This window comes from Saccostrea cucullata, unplaced genomic scaffold, assembly GCF_032062105.1.
Source record: "Saccostrea cucullata isolate Sc308-1 unplaced genomic scaffold, CSIRO_AGI_Scuc_v1 ctg6198, whole genome shotgun sequence".
Taxonomy (NCBI): Eukaryota; Metazoa; Mollusca; class Bivalvia; order Ostreida; family Ostreidae; genus Saccostrea; species Saccostrea cuccullata.
This window is the reverse complement of record NW_026928745.1, coordinates 7732-27680: the sequence shown is the minus strand read 5'-3', so window position 1 is coordinate 27680 and position 19949 is coordinate 7732. Positions and strand designations below refer to the sequence as shown.

At 33.1% G+C, this 19949-nt stretch overlaps 1 protein-coding gene and 1 long non-coding RNA gene across 2 annotated transcripts; both read right to left on the bottom strand.

Moving 5' to 3' along the window:
* Positions 1–4700: 4700 nt before the first annotated feature.
* LOC134278623 (uncharacterized) lies at positions 4701–7959 on the bottom strand. Its single transcript, XR_009994483.1, has 3 exons — positions 7888–7959; positions 5099–5284; positions 4701–4812 (listed from the first exon to the last, which is right to left on the bottom strand). It is a non-coding gene; the product is annotated as an uncharacterized LOC134278623 (long non-coding RNA).
* A 9129-nt stretch (positions 7960–17088) lies between these two features.
* On the bottom strand, positions 17089–18993 carry LOC134278622 (uncharacterized). Its single transcript, XM_062760922.1, has 3 exons — positions 18876–18993; positions 18343–18507; positions 17089–17421 (listed from the first exon to the last, which is right to left on the bottom strand). Exons 1-3 carry the CDS (start codon positions 18972–18974, stop codon positions 17227–17229), a joined length of 459 nt encoding a protein of 152 aa, XP_062616906.1. The 5' UTR covers positions 18975–18993; the 3' UTR covers positions 17089–17226.
* Positions 18994–19949: the final 956 nt, after the last annotated feature.

The following is a 19949-nucleotide window of genomic DNA, read 5'->3' as shown; positions in this document are numbered from 1 at the left end:
TGTGGTGATTTTAATCTAGTTATAAACCCAGACTTAGATTATTACAATTATAAATCGATTAATAATCCAAAGGCAAGAGACAATAATTTGGAAATAATAGAAAATTTTTCTTATATTGACCCTTTTCGACAATTACACGAAAATGTTCGTAGATACTCTTGGAGAAGAAAAACTCCATTGAAACAAAGTCGTTTAGATTTCTTTTTAATATCTGAGTCACTCTTGTCAGGGTTAGAAAAATGCACTATAGAATCTAGCTACAGATCAGATCACTCCATAATATCACTGTCTATTGCTTTTAATGATTTTAAGAAAGGAAGGGGTTTATGGAAGTTTAATAATTCTTTACTTTATGATGAAAATTATTTGGAATGCATTAAAAATGTTATCTTAGATGTTAAAAAACAGTATGCAACTCCAGTATACAATATGGATAACATAAATAATATCCTAGATTCAGATATTTCCTTCACTATAAATGATCAATTATTTCTTGAAACCCTGCTCTTTGAAATAAGGGGTAAAACTATATCCTATGCAACTTACATAAAAAAGAAAAAGGAAAATAAGGAGAAAGAATTGATAGAAAATATCAGGATATTGGAAGAAAATGTTTGTGAAAATAATATTGATGAATTATTTAGTAATAAGCAAGAATTAGAAAATATTCGAAAACATAAGCTACAGGGTTCATATATCAGAAGTAGAGCAAAATGGGTAGAGGAAGGTGAAAAACCATCAAAGTACTTTTGTTCATTAGAATCAAGAAACTTTACAAGCAAGATAATACCAAGATTAGAAGATGATAATGGAAATGTTATTTATGACCAAACAGAAATTTTAAGAGAAGCAAAATGTTTTTATGAACAGTTATATACAAAAAGTACAGATACTATAAATACTGATATATTCAAAGAGTTAAGAAATAAAGAAATTCCTAAGCTTTCATACAAAGAATCAGAATCTATAGAAGGCGAAATTACTATGGAAGAAGCCTCTTCTACACTTTACAAAATGAAATCAAATAAATCCCCTGGCTCAGATGGTTTCTCTGCAGAATTCTTCAAGATGTTTTGGAAATATATTGGGTTTTTTGTAGTTAGATCTATTAATTATGGATATAAGCATAACAGTCTATCTATTACACAAAAACATGGTATCATTACTTTGTTACCAAAAGGTGATAAACCTAGACAATTCTTAAAGAATTGGCGACCTATTACTTTACTAAATACAGTATATAAAATTGCATCTGGATCCATTGCAAACAGAGTAAAATGCTATTTAGATAAAATAATTAATGAAGATCAAACAGGCTTCATCTCCAATAGATATATAGGAGAAAACACCAGGTTAATTTATGACATAATGCATTACACTGAGGAAGAAAATATACCTGGATTATTACTACTTATTGACTTTGAAAAAGCTTTTGATACACTTTCATGGAACTTTATATAAGGCGTACTTAACTTTTTTAACTTTGGTCCCTCAATCAAGAAGTGGGTATCCCTTTTTAATACAGATATTACATCTGCAATAAACCAAGGTGGTAATCTCTCTGATAGAATTAACATTCAGAGGTGCTGTAGGCAAGGCGATCCTTTGTCACCATATATATTCATTATATGTGCAGAAATTTTAGCAATCCAAATTAGATTAAATAAAAATATTAAAGGTATTTCTATAAACAATACTGAAAAAAAGATTTCTCAGTTAGCGGATGATACATCAATTATTCTTGATGGTAGTAAAACGTCACTCACAGAAACACTGCAAACACTTAAGACATTTTCAGAAATGTCGGGATTACATATTAATTATTCCAAAACTCACATAGTGTGGATAGGCTCAAAAAAGTTTAGTGACAAAATTTTGCTTCCAAATTACAAACTTAACTGGGGAACTACCAGATTTACTCTTCTTGGAATACATTTTGATGTAGAATTGGATAAAATACTACCATTAAATTATGAACCAAAACTGGTACATATTAAATCAATACTTAAACAATGGGAGAAAAGGTATTTAACTCCCATAGGGAAAATTACTGTTATTAAAACATTAGTTCTACCATTACTAAATCATATTTTAATGTCCATCCCAAATCCTTCTGAATCGTTCTGTAAGGAATTGGAAAAAATGTTTTTTTCATTTATATGGAATAATTCAACCCATAGGGTTAAGAAAGAAGTAATTGTAAAAAAATATGAAGAGGGGGGTTTAAAAATGTTAAATCTGACATCTTTTATAGCCTCCATGAAATTATTTTGGATAAGACATCTAATTTTTACAAATAGAGGGTTGGAAAACCTTATTCCTAAATTTAATTTGAACAAATTTATAAGTTGTGGAATTGAATATACTTCAACTTTTTTAAAAACATTAAAAAATAAATTTTGGATAGATGTTTTTAAGTCCTGGATAATGTTACAAAATCTTGAGAAAAAGTTTGATGTTGCTGGTGACTCACCACTATTTTACAATCCACATTTGCATATTGGCGGAAAACCATTTTATAATAAACAAATGTTTGAGAGCAACATTAGACAAATTAATGATATCATTAATGAAAATGGTTCACTATTTTCTCTTTAGCAGTTTTGTAACACCTATCCAAATATAAAGATTAATTTCTTAGAATTCAGTAGTATTAATCATGCTATAAAGGATTGGATGAAAAACTCCGGTCATGAAAAAACAATAAAAAAGCTCACTAATCCCATGATTATGTCTAATATCTACACAGTAACGAAATGTAGAAAATCTAAATGCTATTATGAAATCCTTATTCAAAATTCTTCTGTCACAGCAGGTAAAACTTATTGGAGTGAGCTTTTAGAAGTTGGAACTCAGGAATGGAAAAAAATTCACATGATACCCTTTAGGGTAACAAAAGATTGTAAACTACAATGGTTCCAATATAGGATTTTAAACAAAATCCTAGCAACAAATTCATATTTATTCAAAATAAAAAAAAATGACTGTAAATTATGCAGTTTTTGTCATACTGAGGATGAAACAATAGAACACCTTTTATGGGAATGTGATAATACACAATTTTTTCTTGAAGAATTTGTACATTTGTTTGAAGAAAAAACTGGTTTAATGATAAATGTTACTAAGAAATCTTTTATTTTAGGATTTATTGAGGAAAATACTGATATTCAAAATGTTATTCTACTTTGGCTTAAATACTATATTTATACTGCCAGGTGCACAAAGAAACATATTAATTTACAAAATGCAATATCACAAATGAAATTTCATTATGAAACACAGAAAATTATCTCTTATAAGAATGGTAAAAAGGAAAAGTTTGATACCCAGTGGAACAGATGGAATCTGCTATTCTCTTAACTTGAATCTTTACACACTCTCTTTCTCTTCTCTCTCTCTCTCTATTCTCCCCTCTATCTTTCTCTCTATTGTTTCTATCTTTCTTAAAATAAAAAACACATCATTCTGTTTCTTTTGAAATATGTATATAATGCTGTATGTTGTGTGAATAAAAAAAAAAAAATAAAAAGAATTCTAGGTACAGAATAACAATTAATTTTTGTAGTTGGTAACTATACAACTTATCAGTATATACTCAAATTTCGCCGCCAAAAACGCCGTGACATCCCTACATCTTTTCAAGAATTTCAATATGACGCTGATTTTAGAATTCAAACGCCATTCCATTACTTTGGTGTGACAGAGGCTTAACGTCTCAACACTAACTCGATTATCAAGAGCATGTTCTGAGTACGATCCATTTCTAAACCGAAGCAGGTTGATGACAGTTAAGTTGATGTTACAGGGATTTCTCTTTTTTTCTTCACCTTTTATTCATTTCTATAATGTAATGAAATATTTTTTTTCTAACCAAAAAAAATATGAAGATGTTGCATTCCTGGTTTTCTTTAAAAAAAAAAATTGAATGTTTTAATTCAATGAGATGGGAGGAGAGAATGTCTGTGTGTGAAAAATGTCAGTATGAGTTTTGGAAGTAAAAAAAGAGTTCTTACATAGTGTTCACTAATCATCGATACTGTATATCGATTGAAATAGCTTCCGATTGTTAAGGATGCATTATCAAAACATAACATTCTTCATGACTTTTGCACGTTTTAATCAATTTTTAAAAGTACATGTACGAATTTCGTAGGGCTGGGACGAGATATCGATATGTCGTGATATATGTGAGGACGATACACATATCGATACATTTGAAAAAATATCGAAATATCGCCCAAAAAAATCTGACTTCTGTTTTTCTTTGTTTATTTAACATTTGGGGTTTAATATATAAAATAAGTAAGTTAAATATAAATATAGATATGAAATAAATAATAATTAACACACCACTTGAGTAAAATATTCTTGTTTTACATCATATAAACAACTATTTTGAATAAATTATTCTTATTTGCAAAGAAATATTTTGTTTATTTTAATACAAAAAAAGATTTTAAAAGCAATTAAACATATCGTGATACATATCGTATCGTGGCTTAAATATCGTGATATGTATCGATATAGAAAAAGTTGTATCGTCCCAGCCCTAGAATTTCGCTAAATTAAACCAATTTCATATACTATTTGAAGCAATTACCTTGTATATTTCCCCTCTGTCAGTATGCCATATGCATTTTGCTAGCTTGGTCTTTTTTCTAATCTAGAACAAGAAGAAAAAGAAGCAAGACTACGCAATTTCCGAAATGGTTTTAATAAATTAAATTTCAGAGCAATTGTGGAAAGTCAAGTTCTTCAATAACAGTTGTAGACAATGTCTGTAACTCAACGCTTTCCACATCTCAGGCAAACCTAAAAAATAAAATGATCTGTGTACAAATATAAACATAACTTTACATATTTTACATAGTTAACATAGTTATTGTCATTTGTGATTAGAGCTTACAATGAGGAAATTGATATGATTGACAGATTAATCGGCCGGAACGTCTTATTTTGACCGAATGGCAACTCTTCGTATTTATACATTGTTCAAACCTGTAGTCCACAACTTTAACATAATTATATGAAAACGATATTTTCCAGTTAAACTATAATATTATTATAACCACTATTTTTAAACAATGAGGATTTTTACCTCGGTCTAGAGAAACGATGGCGAAGAAAGTACTTGTAAATGTAGAGTTGACGCAGATATTTGTATACTTCTGCTGCGCTCTCAAACCTGACAATTTTCAATGGGGTTTCGTAAATGACTTGACCCTGAAGCGACATACCCATTAGGCAGAACAGCACCATGGTGAACAGGAAAAAGCGGGGAAGCCTTTAAAAAAGGAGACATCATTAAGGACCAATGAATATTTCTGGGCAATTAGAGTGATCTGCCCTTAGATCACGATGATGTGCCTGGCCAATAGGGACGCTCACTCCTCCTAGGTACCTGATCCCACATCTGGAATTTACGCGCTCCCGTGTTTATGCCGCTGCATTTCATTTCCGGAAATCTGCACAGCATTTCCGACATTTTTTTATTTCATTTCCGGAATTTATCTTTGCGGCAATTCAATGTTTTCCAAGTGATTGAAAATGAAATTTTAAAAGTATTTATTGCAAAATATTGATTACAAATGTAAAAATCCATCTATCATACATATACATGTATACAAAAATTATATTTACATGTAGCACATGATGTTCACTAAATTAAATGTCAGTGACAGCACCAAACATAGGTAATCAGAGATTACAGAGCTCACCTCAACGAATGTTGTCTTTAAGTAAGGCAAAGTCACACAATTACCCAACAAAAATTGTACATTCAAAAATGCAAAATTTATGCAATTTTGATCTGATACTTTGGAATAGACGTATATAAAAACTTCAACCTAGTTCTTCATCAAAAAATGTGATTAAAATCCAGCATCTGAAGCAAGTTTGAGAGTTCTCATCCCTTGATGCATCATTTGGGCAAGTTTGGTTTATATAAGCCTTATAGTTATTGGTAATAGACCTGCACCCATAACTTTTACCTGGTTCATTATCTGAAAAATGTATGTCGAATTCAGCATCCGGAGCAAGTCCATTTGAGTGCATCCTAAGATTTATCATCCATGCAAGTTTGCACAACAAAGGGCTACTAGTTACTTAGAAATGAAACCTGCATAAAAATTTAACCTCTTCACTCATCAAGAAAAAAATGTAGGTCAGATTCAGCATCCGAAGCAAGTCTGATAGTATGCATCCTAAGATGTATCATCCATGCAAATTTGGTCATTAAAGAGCTCATAGTTACTTGGAAACGATTCCTGCATCAAAAACTTTAACCTGTTCACTCATCAAGAAAATGTAGGTCAGATTCAGCATCCGAAGCAAGTCTGGTAGTATGCATCCTAAGATGTACCATCAATGCAAGTTTGGTCATTATAGAGCTCATGGAAACTTGGAAATTAAACCTGCACCAAAAACTTTAACCTGTTCACTCAACCGGAAAATGTAGGTCAGATTCAGCATCCGAAGCAAGACTGGTAATATGCATCCTAAGATGTATCATCCATGAAAGTTTGGTCAACATAGGGCTTACAGTTACTTGGAAATGAGACCTGCACCAAAAACATTAACCTGTTCACTCAACCGGAAATTGTAGGTCAGATTCAGCATCCGAAGCAAGTCAGGTAGTGTACATCCTTAGATGTATCATCCATGTAAGTTTGGTCAAATTAGGGCTTATAGTTACTTGGAAATGAGACCTGCACCAAAAACATTAACCTGTTCACTCAACCGGAAATTGTAGGTCAGATTCAGCATCCGAAGCAAGTATGGTAGTGTACATCCTTAGATGTATCATCCATGTAAGTTTGGTCAACATAGGGCTTATAGTTACTTGGAAATGAGACCTGCACCAAAAACATTAACCTGTTCACTCAACCGGAAAATGTAGGTCAGATTCAGCATCCGAAGCAAGTCTGGTAGTGTACATCCTTAGATGTATCATCCATGCAAGTTTGGTCAACATAGTGCTTATAGTTACTTGGAAATGAGACCTACACCAAAAACTGCACCAAAAATGTTAACCTGCTCCAAAAACATTAACCTGGTCATTCCTTTGCTGAAATTGCAGCATCTGAAACTTTGACTGGTACAATGAAACACACTAGAATCATCTTCCATGCATGTCTAATCAATATAGGACACAGAAGTACTTAAAAAGAAAACTGCTCCAAAAAACTTAACCTGGGACGCCGACGCCGACGCCGAAGGTATTATAAGCTCCCCCAACTTCGTTGAGGTGATATATCCAAGACACTCATGTATCTTAATCGAGTTTTAAAGTTTCGGTAATGCTCTACAAAGAACTAATTTTTTCATAGGTAAGTCTTCAAATATTTTACTACATGTAAAGGTACTATCTTAAAAAATGTCGGATGAAAACAAAAAAAAAATGTCGGAAATGAACACTAAAAAATGTCGGAAATGAAAAGTTGATAATTACAAAAAGTTCCGGAAATGAAATGCAGCCGTTTATGCCCTGTTTACACATTTTTATTGTTTGTAGTTTTCTATTAAATCAACCAATGATCGTTATCTTAATTCACAAATTAATTGAAGGGTATCAGTATAACATATCATTCTATATTAATCAATGTAAACATTTCTAGATCTAACAATTTATTGCAGTATAAGCAGAATTTTTAGTGAGGATTTAATTTGGCATTATTAGCGAGGGTGCTTAAATCGTTAATATCCCCAGAAAAGGAAAAGTGTAAAACATTGTTTTATCTTTGATTTTTTACTCTTTCAATGAATCTAAAAATTTAAAAAATTTTACAATTCGTTTTAAATCAAAAATTGCTTTTAAAAAGTAACTTTCCTAAAATAAACGCGCCAAACACATACCCATTTACGACATAAGTTTTTAGAAATACTCACATTTTAGCTCTGACTACCATTGATCGCGTGCCTTTGTTTTTCTAGTAACAAGAGAAGACGTTTGTATAATATATATATCTATGTGATTCACTTTAAATTGACTAACAGAATCCGAGATTAATTTTACACTCTAACGTATATAAATAGAGACAAAACAGATCAGTTTTCAAGAAATTAACACATTTGATCATGATTTATCTGCGGGTAGATAGATTTGAGAGAACATCAGTGGGCAATCAAAACACAGAAAAATATTAAACAGTCAATCCCCTTCAAAACTTAAGGATGTACAACACACCTACCCAAAAAAATTCCTGTCGTTTAATTTTCGTTATTTTTGTATATTTAGTACATGACTATATCTACTGCATGTATGCATATTTTGGACAAAATCGTTCGAGTGGTTTTTGGACAGGAACTTCCGAAATTATCACCCTTTAGTTGTTTACAAGGAGAGAAAATTTTTAATCAATGAACTACTTAAACTTTGATTTTCAATAAAACCAGGTTAGATATAAATGTCAAATTTCATTGGCTTATTCCTTTAACAATTTAACACAAAAACATAGTCATCTTTTTGATATATATATCATCAAAACAATTTTTAAAGACCTCAAACTGAAAAACTATGAATGTTCTAAGCCTTGAAAATTGCGTATTTTTCAAATTCAAAATTTTTTTGTGAAAAAACCTGTCGTTTAATTTTGGTAAAAAACTTTCTTTAGGTAGCTGGTAGTAAAAATAATCTTCATAATTTTTTGTATAATTTTTGTACGACCAGTTTTGATTTAATAGCGGAAAATTCCCCCCTCCCCCTTTCTCAATAAATCACGTTCCCGCGCGTCTTTCAGACGGGGGTCGATCACTTTGTTATATGAATCTACAAATACACATTAAAAAAATGAAATTGGAATATTGCTTTTCCTTCAAAAATATATTAACTTACAAATTTAAAAGTTCTCATATGTAAAGCGTATTTAAATGTAGATTTTTAGGCAATTTTTGAATACCCCTATCACCCCCACCCCTTCCTTTTTTGCGTCGCAGACCATTAGCGTTTGACGAAATGTCGTTTACAGTGCAAATATACTGGTATTTCATCAAGAATCCCGGAGGTATGCATTAGTTTTTAAATTCATGAATGCAGAATAAATATTGACTACTCTTTTTATATGTATCAGGAAAAAATTACGGAAAGATTTTCGTGTTTAGTCCTTTATATACGTATGCGTTATGCATTCCATATCACATGAAACCTGGATACGAATTCAAGTTTTGTTGAACTTGAATATGTTGATTTTTAATTTTATTTCTTTAATTTTATTCATTATGAAAATGGTGTATGTTCAACTCTCCTGAGATATAAATAGAATAATTGTAGTTTCTTTCATGTCATAATTTCAAACGAGACAGTATGTGGCCGTGGGGATACATCGACATTTGCATTAGATGTACATACACCCCTCATGATATTGTGCGCATTTCTTTCAATGTCGTCGCTTCTAAAGTTAAAATGAAAATTCCGTATTCGTCCACATTAACTTCAAAATATCAAACATTAAACTCTTCATCCATTTCAATTTATATCAAATCCCACATTGATATTTTTTAAAATCTTATAGGCTACGTTTTGTTTTGATTCGAGGAAATGCGAACCGACATTGTTGACAGAAAGTCAAAGTTACGATTTGCTGCAATAGGATATTTATAAATGCAGATTATTTCAGTACTAGTGAACAATTCTTTTCAATTCTATACTTACATTGTGTATATGAGGTCTATAGTATTCAATTCTCGGATTTATCAGGTCATGCTGTAGTGTAAATGTATCTGATTCTGTGGAAAACCGTGAATAAAGGGAGGAAAACAAACATCTCCTACATTTTCAGAGTTGTTCCTCTTTGATCAGTAAGGGTCTGAGAACAACATCGATTTTACATTGTAAAAAGTTTATTGTTTATTCATTGTTGTTTTTATTTAATTAAAGAAGAAAAGCAATATTTATATCGTGTATGCACAAATTGTAATGAAGACCACTAATCGGAATGTTATATAGCCAATTGTACATAATGAGAATTTCGGCAATGTAAAATAAAATTTTCAGAATAAAAAAAAACGCTGCGCTTTGATCAAAAATACAATTTATTGTACACATGAAATGAAATGAAATAAACATTAAGGGATGGTATTTTATGTCTTGCTTTTTACGGAGTTTAATCGGGTTAATTAAAAAAATACTTATTGATTGAGTATGGTACGCACAATCACAGCCCCCTATCCCAATTTTCTTTCATGATTGATATGCATTGGGATCGTTTTACTCGTCGTTTTGACGCTTTATTTTTGACGCTAAACTTGACGTCACGTCAAACGTTCAATTGAAATCGCAAGAGTTATCTCCCCCAGTGTGTTGTACGTCTTTAAGATTTTGAATCACCCATGTAATAAGGATCGGTGTTAAATGAAAAAGCGGGAATCAATGAATATCAGATACCTAATCCTGATTGTAACAAAAACCCATAAAAATAACAGTTGTAATATGTTTTACGGTGTGACCGTTGGGGCGAGCGCAGTTGTACCATCAAAAACACTTGAGATCAGCCACTTCGAACGTCAAGCCGCACGAGATATCTCGACTAGCTGTGACGTCATACGACGTCAAAAAGCTCGTCGGAGCTTACGGAGACAGCCGAGCGTCTGTTTGAAACTATAGAACTAGTGCAATTTTTGTCGAAAAACATTGCAGAGTTATTTCTTGTTTCTTTGAAAGATTTCTACAAACTGAAAGTCTGATATATGCTTTAAGTTATTATTTATTTATTTATTCGGCAATATTCGCGCAAAGGACATTGGGTAGTGCAGGAATTCTGGGAATGTTGCACAGAGAAATTTGGCTGACGTATGTACAGATTTCAATCCGAATTTCCTCTGTTCTTACACGTTAGTCTACAATCTCCTATGCAGAGTTGTCGTTCGTTCCTCGCCCATACGAATGTCTGAGCCGATGGTAGAGAGTGGTTAGTCTATTGAGCTCGCTTCGCGAGCGTCGCTTCGCGACGCTCGCTGCGCTCGCTATTAATTAAGGTTTCCATTCCTTTATTAACTTGTACTCACATTTCAGCTGGAGCTATCACAGATACAGTAACTTGTGGACAGGAACTTCTACCCCCCCCCCCCCCCCCACACACACCCCTTTGAATGTGCATGCCCGGGTCAAAAGAAATTATTGAGTTTTTTTTTCATAAATTAGTCTTCTTGTAAATATTTACAATATATTCCATGTGAACCCCCCCCCCCCCAAGACCCGAAGAATTAACGTTTTATTAACTAATCATACCCGCGGTATTTATTATCAAGACATCAAATTTTTTTCTCCCGGGGTGTAAATTCGAGAGAGAGAGAGAGGGGGGGGGGGTTCCTGTCCAAAAGTACCTGTGGGGGCTACTGCAAGGTCACCTAATGAGGTAGACTTTGAGACAATTGTCAGCTCTAGTACCCAGGAGCGGGTACATGTATCTTGCTGGCATTGCCTGTTACCTAATTATTTAGAGAGAAAATTTAAGTTAGGAAAAGTTCGGGATTATTCGTACTCTTTTATAAAAAATGCAGTGAGGAATATACTAGTATAGGATCGACCCAGTCTGGGTCTTATATACTAGTATTGTCCTCTACAATTTTAAATTATATAATATCCAAATTTGCATTAAAAAATTATTAATTTTATAGAAGTCTTTAAAGGTGCATGGACACAGATTTGAAGTTAATATTTTCTGTATAATATCACGAATTATATATTTTAATAGCATTTCACACAAAAATATATTAAAAAATTTATTTCATCTTAAAGTTATTGAATTTTTGGATGGGTTTGATTGACACATCCTTGCACTCTCGCAAAGAACTTTATTCGGTAATAACCAATATTTGCCCCCCATATCAAACTTTGATGGAGATATATTTAATTAAGTTCTTAAACAGGGGAGTATATGCTGACTTCGAAGCACTGAATATTTTCATAAGTAATGACGCCATATGTACGTAATGACGTCACAAACATGACGTAAATTTCAGTTTTTTATGAATTTTACAGAAAAATGTACATATTTCGTCGATATTTTGAGTAAAAGTCACCGAGCGCATGTGTGTTCAGGATCAATATTTTGATATAATGTGTAGAATGATAATATCAATGAAATATGTCAATATCGTTCCTGAACAAACTTGCGCTCTATAAATTTTAAAGCTAAAATTGTTGAAATTTTGTCCATTTTGTCCTCTTCCTGAAAAAGGACATAAAATCTGACTAGTTTGTGACGTCATAAAAACAAAAAATTGTGAATACACTGCTTTGACACTATAATATTTTTTGTTAATTTATATTTCTCATACAATTTATTGAATTCAGCACATTTCAGGAAGTTTTCAAAATTACTTTTGTGGGGGCAAATATATGCAATATACCGCATATAGTTCTTTTACTTTTATTCTTAATACTTAGGAAAAGTGGCAGTCTTGTGTATAAAAAATATTAAAACTTTGATCCAGAAAAATAATTATATTAGCAAATTGAACACACCCATAAAACGAACACAGTTTTTGTAAACAGGACACGAGCTCTGTTATTGTTGATATTTATGATTTACCGGGAGCGTTCAATTGTTGAAGTCTGCTGACCACAACTGCACGGACTGACAATATACTGTGTGTATGTGTTGCTTTCGAACATTTTTACTCTGAATTTTCTGGATTATAGTTTCAATATTTTTCATTAATACACAACAAGATTGCCACTTTTCCTAAGTATTAAGAATAAAATTAAAATTTGTGAAAGTGCAAGGATGTGTCAATCAAACTCGTCCAGAAATTTGAATTTTCAATAACTAAGATTTTTAAAATATTTTTGTGTGAAATGCTATTAAAATATATGTCATAATATTATACAGAAAATATTAACTTCAAATCTGTGTCCATGCACCTTTAATAATTTTGACCAATACATGTATCAAGTTTAATACTATATTAAAATTTCATATAATCTTATAATGTGTAGATAAGTGGTATTTCGTGATGGGAGTGATAGCCTCTACATTTTCTAGTACGTACTTTTATCGAAAACTTATTTTTGTAAGTGTGGAAAGACAGCGACATATACGTATTTAAGGAATGGCACTGACACAGTAAAAGTAAAATAGCTTTAAAAAAAAAAAAAAAATGCCTGGAAAATAAAACTTAACTATGTTTATATAAGATATAAGGAGAAATAATTTATAAATATTTTCGTTTTTTTCGGGGGGGGGGGGGGGTTATTTCATTTCAGTACATTTTGAAGAGTTTGTAAGGGGAAAAAATATAAATCTTTTAATTTTGACTTGTTTTCAACTCATTCGAAGATTAGAAACTGAAGAAAATTGTAGACATACTAGTACGTTTATTTTTTTTTTATCTCGAATAACAGTTGACCCTTACGTCGCGGGTTCGAATCCCACTGTGGGACGTAGAGACCGGTCCTTCGGACGAGGCTGTATGAAACGAGGTCCCGTGTCGCAGTAGGTGCTGTAAGGTGCTAAATTAAAAAAATTACGATGCTGTCTCTCCTCCTCGATATATTTTTCCCTCTAATTTTATCGAACACTTTCCTATTATATCCATATGTCATCCTTTTGTTATATAGAAATTATGTACCTCTGACCAGTTTGTATATTGTATATATGTTATTTGAACCCCATCTACCGATCTTGGTTTGGGTGAATAAAATGAACTTGAACTTGAACACGAAAAAGATCCCTTACTGCTCGATGGCCCTGAGTGCCGAACATTAAACAAAATTTGTAGCTGTCCATCGGCAAGTGGTGACGTCTCCATATGAGTGAAAAAATCTCGAGAGGGACGTTAAACAACATACAATCAATCAATTATCTCAAAGAACAGGAATAAAAGAAATACTAATCCCTCATTCTAAAATATTACTATTCCAGATATTGATTCTCTTCTGAAAACTTTGTTACAAAGGCAGAGGCAGAAAGATTGCGTGTATTTAGACCTAGCTAAGATCAGGTATAGTATTCTTCAAGAAGTATTTAGACTCTATGTTTGTATAGTTTTCACTCAGTTTTATTTAGGCATCCATGCAAGTTTTGTCCAAGTAGTATTTTTAATTTTTGGTGGAACGAACCTCCAAAAAAACAAACAATTTCAATCACCAGAACAATCTAGATAGATCAGGCTCTGTGGCCATAAAACTAAAATGAGCTCACTTTCAATCGTAGTCTCACTTGTACACCCTTTCATAGAAATGAAACTGAGATCTAAGAGTGAGGTACCTAAGTTTTATTGCCATGGAATCAGATTTTGGTTGTATCCAAAGCAAGTCTTGTAATGTGCATCCATGCAAGTTTAAGGACTCAAGGGCTTATTGTTTTCAATAAAGAACTAGCTTAAACAAGAGGCCCAAGGGCCACATCGCTCACCTGAGCACATCAGCTAGGAAAAAGCACATTAATCAGATCAGAACTGAAAAGTTATGGGGGGGGGGGGGTCGGGAGGGGGATTGAATTCTAATACTAATTGAGAATGCCTCCATATCAATACTGCATACAACTTCTTGAGAAAAAGATTTTTATAGTTTTTTTTTTAACATTTTGTTTGTATATATCACTTTGTAATAAATTGAATTTGACTCCCCATTGCTTCCCTCCCTACCCCAAAGTGTACTCATGATTTAAACAAATTTAAATATTCAATGCATGAGGATGCTTACATGTCAATATGACTAAACATAGCTTTTCGTTATTGGGATTTTTCCCTTTATTTTCCTATGTAAAACTTTGATTTACCAATGAGACCCTTCTTTACCCTTGGAGGTTATGATTTGAACAAATTTAATTATACACTATCTGAGGATGCATCCATATTAAGATATCACTAACCATTTGCTATTCTAAAGAAAAAGATTTTTTTAAAATATGTTTTAATGTAAAACTTGGACCCCCCCCTCATTGTGGCCCCACCCTATCCCTGGGGGTTATGATTTGAACAAACTAGAATCTACAGTACCTGAGGATGCTTCCATATAAATATCACTAATCATGGCTTTGCAGTACTTGAGAAGGAAATTTATAAAGATTTCCCTATATATTCCTAAATAAAACTTTAATAAGCCATTGTGGCCCCACCCTACCCCCGGGAGTCATGATTTGAAGAAACTTGAATTTACACTACCTGAGGATGATTCAACACGCATTTCATCTTTCCTGTCCCTATTGATCTTGAGAAGAAGATTTTTAAAGATTTTTCCTATATATTTCTATGTAAAAAATTGATAGGCCATTGTGGCCCCACCCTACCCCCGGGGGTCATGATTTGAACAAACTTGAATGTACACTACCTGAGGATGATTCAACATGAGTTTCATCTTTCCTGTTCCTATTGTTCTTGAGAAGAAGATTTTTAAAGATTTTTCCTAAATTAAAGTCTATATATTCCTAATATGTAAAAGTTTGATCAGCCATTGTGGCCCCACCCTACCCCCAGGGGTCATGATTTGAATAAACTTGAATCTACACTACCTGAGGATGATTCCACATGAGTTTCAACTTTCCTGGCCCAGTGGTTCTTGAGAAGAAGATTTTTTTAAAATGCCATTAATTTTTCACTAATTCATTATTTTTTCCCCTTGGAAGAGGGCATGGCCCTTTATTTGAACAAATTTGAATCCCCTTTACCCAAGGATACTTTGTAGCAAGTTTGGTTGAAATTGATCCAGTGATTCTTGAGAAGAAGATGAAAATGTGAAAAGTTTACAATGCTGACGATGACAACGACAATGACGACAGACAACTAACAAATCTTGATCAGAAAAGCTCACTTGAACCTTCAGCTCAGGTGAGCTAAAAAGTAATCCGCTCATCCATCAATTGAATGTAGTTCAGATCAAGCATCTAAAAGAAGTTTGGTTTTTGCCATCCCTAAATGCATTATCCATACAAGTTTGAGTACTACAGAGCTTGTAAGTGTAATGGTCTTTAATATACTTAATTACATCTGAAATACATGTATGTAGCTTCTGAAGCATGTCTGGTAGTGTGCATCCTTAGATGTACCATATACTCAAAATGGTCACCATAAGGCTTATCTATAAAGACAAATCCTGCTCCAAAAATGTTAGCCTCGAGGTCACTCATCTTGTAAATAGGTCAAGCTTGGGAGCCATTAGACTAAGACGAGCTTACTTCTGGCCTGGGGGCCATAAAACTTAGATGAGCTCACTTTTGATCTCAGTCCCACTTTTGCCGAAGGAATTGATAGCGGAAAAGTGAGACTGAGATCAAAAGTGAGCTGGTCCAAGTTTTATGGCCCCCAGGTCAGATCACGCATATGAAACATGCTTGGTAGTGCTGTAAATCACTTTTTATTCGCGAGAACTTTATTTTCGCATAATTACGCGAGACGGTGCACTCGCGAAAATTTAATTCTCGCGTAGAATAGAATTCCTTAAGATTATATAGAGCAATAACCACAATCCGCGAAAATTTTGTCTCGCTAATGAAGAGTCAATGACTATCTCGCGAAAATAAGGTGTCGCGAAAATTTAGTGATTTACAGTATGCATCCTCAGATGTATAATCCATACAAGTTTGGTGACAAAAAAAATAAGCAATACTTTGAAATGGACATACTCATTAAACTTTGACCTGGCCCCACCATCACCAAAATTTTATTAATCTCAACTCAATTCACTGAGGTAGCCTCAACTGAGATTTTCCTCAATTTGCTGTCACCAAACGGTTTGAGGTCACTCATCCAGCATCTCAAGCAGGTCTGGCATTGTGTATCCCTAGATGCACCATCTCTATTAACTGAATTCAAGTAGGATTTTATATTTACTTGGGAATGGACTTTGTCCTAAAACTGAAATTTATTTGGTACACCAACATCAACACTGTCACCTAATTCATGGTGATGACAGGGGCATTACCGGGCATAGCACAAGTTTATTTAGATTTCATCAAGTTGATCAAAAAAAATTTTTTTCAGATAAATAGATACTGTAATTAGAAAAATGTAGGTTCTTAGTTCATGGTACATGTAATCAGATATTAACTAATAACTTTCTTTTACCAGGGTAAATAAAATGAAAAACTTTAACAAAGAAATTCAACAATAACAAAACAGTTTATTCACTGACAATAGCTGCACAGTTGTTCTACAATAATTCATGACTCCAGAAAATAAATGTAATGATTTTACTGTTTCTGTAGAAGAGTCACCAATGCCATTCACTGGACATGTGATGATGAAACAGAATGTAATTACAATAGATTTCTTATTTCTATTGAGGCATCACCAATGCCATTCACTTGCTGTTTGAAGGTGTCCTAACCAGAGCAGAGTTCTATAGATTTCTTTTCTATCCTCTGGGCTCCAGTAATTGTAAGGACGTGTGTACTGGATGGAGGCACCTTTAGCTCCCATTGGAGTTCCCTTCTGAATGAGGTTTATATGGTCCTCTGTTAACTCCAGGTAGGTAAAAATAAGCTGAAAGACAGAGATAGAGAGTATTAACAAGAACCTCAAGACATCAAACAACAAGCTAATGTCCCGCAATTTAAGAAAATACAAGAGAACACGGTTCTAGGAGGGGGGATTTAAATTTTCATTGTAAAAGTTTCTTGAGATATCGTCTGGAAATGAAAGTTTTACACACACACACACAGAGAATTATGAATTTGTGACCTTGACCTTTATCAACTCAAAATAAATAGGGGTCTTCCTCAGGCCATTGGGAGTTGTGGTATACAATTTCATTGCAAAAACTCAAAGGCTTCTTAAGATAACGCACAGAGACAAAAGCATTAAAACAGACAATTTTTTTGAATTTATGACCTCAAACTTTGACCTCAAAATCAATAGGAGTCTTTCTTAGGCCATGTATAAAATTTCATTGCAAAATCTCAAAGGCTTCTTGAGATATTGCATGGAAATGAAAGTGTTACAGACAGGCCAAACTACAGACAGAGGGACAGACGAACAGACAGACTGAAATTAGTATCACCCACTTTCAGTGAAATTCGTGGAAAGAAAAACTTGCAATCCAAGAGCATTTTCAGGGAAGTCAATATGGGAATTTAAAGCTTTGAGCGGCTGAGCTACAGTAAAACACTTACTTACATGTACAGGGCAGTTGTTAACTTTTGAAATATTAGATTGCAGAAAATTTCAAAGAAAAAACATTATTCAGTGAGCATGGCGTTATAAGCAGCAATTGCTCTGATGGCATATTTTATGATGCATGCTAGTGCATCATGGTAAATATGCCTGCAGAGCTATGTTGCTATTCATAATGCCATGTTCACTGAATAATTGTCATTTATTACATGTAAACTTATATTTGCATTCTGTGATGTTTGTCAGGGATACCAGAGGATATTCTGAGGCTGTGTAATTGTGAATACAGACCTTTGTTCTCAGACATATAATTCCCAGTATGCCAGGATAGAAGACAGAATTGTCAATGTCAAGTATAAGATCTGCTCCGTGCTGACCCAGAATATGTTCAGGCAAACTCTGAATGCTGAAATCTTCTTTAGAAATGGAGTCAGGTTCCCCACAGGAGATGCTGACCTGTAAAATATTGTTTATATAACTTATAAGTCATTACCTTTACAATATATTGTTTTTGTTACAAAGTGTTAATAATCCTATGCTGAAAAAAGTACATTTACAGTAATCCAACACTGCTAGAGTATGCCTATTAGATTTTTAGACACATAGCTGACAATTTAGATAAGATAGTAAGAATTCTGATAGAAAATTATTGGATCAACTTGTTAAATGAAAGCTCTCAGACTGATGGATATCTTTGCCCATTTTCTCCCCCATATTTAACAACAATGGGAAAAACAGGTATCTGGATAATTATGTTAAAATGACAGGGTATTATAATTTGATTTATTGGTTAGAAATTGGCCTTTAATCAGGACATTGTATACCTCATTGGACATCCTTAACAAGGTAATTAATTGCGGCCCAGGATATTCCTCAAAGCGAAGGTCCGGGGCGCTAACCACCTCTTGCTTTCCAATTTTCATATGTGTGGTCTTTGATTTTCCAAGTCTGAAAATTGTTACAAATAAAAACTGACTGTGAAAATAGTTTTAAACAAAACAATAGAAAATCTGTCTAGGCTAAGCCATCATCATGTAATGAACAGAGAGTGTAAACAAGAAACTTGTACTTAAACAATCACTGATGAAAGCCATTGGAACGACTTTACCGATCCCAAGAAAAACACACTAAATTGTTGTGTCGCCGAAGGTGACTTCAGTGTATATGATATCGCGTGAGCGATCAAAGGAAAATTAAAAGTACGGAATTTTTGGCCTTTTTAACCCAAAAATCAAATTTTACAGTTAAAAGATTGGTTTAAAGGTAAGCTATGTTTTTAAACAAAGTTTTTAACCTTGTTCTCTGTTTTGAACACATTTTATTGTATAAACAAAAGGATTGGAAACAAGTTCTTTCAACTTACGAGTTCCTCTCCTTAAATATAACTATATGTCATGCAATTAAAATACATGTAGTACATTGAGATATAAACCACATGAACATAAAGGGCTATTAATAATATTTCTTTTGTGTAAATCATAATTAAGTATACAGTTGTGTCTAAGTTTAGTATGGATTATATTTGTATAATGTTTGCCAAATGAAAAATAGATTGGGGGATTTTTTACTTCTGTAGTTAAGTTTTTTGTAAACGTATTGAGTAAGATAGCTTCCCTTGTTTCTGTCTTCAATAAATTCCACTGTTTCACAGCGTCAGGAATAAAAGATCTTTTATATAATTCTAATCTGCATCTTGGGGCAGCGTATTGTTCCTTATTATGGGTATTATATTTTGAAATGTTTTCGCGCTTGTTTGGAACAATGTCATTCAAATATTCAGGTACACTACCATTATGAATTTTGTACATCGTGGTCATTTTTGCATTATAGCGCCTAACTTTCAATGTTACCCAGCCAGTTTAAGAGTAAAGTATTTCTCTTGACACAAAAATTAGAAG

Coding starts and splice junctions, on each gene's coding strand:
- LOC134278622 (XM_062760922.1), bottom strand. CDS start 18,974: ATGAAAATTGGAAAGCAAGAGGTGGTTAGCGCCCCGGACCTTCGCTTT. Junction 18,508..18,875: donor TGTTAAGGATGTCCAATGAG/GTATACAATGTC, acceptor AATATTTTACAG/GTCAGCATCTCCTGTGGGGA. Junction 17,422..18,342: donor TTATATGTCTGAGAACAAAG/GTCTGTATTCAC, acceptor TCTGTCTTTCAG/CTTATTTTTACCTACCTGGA.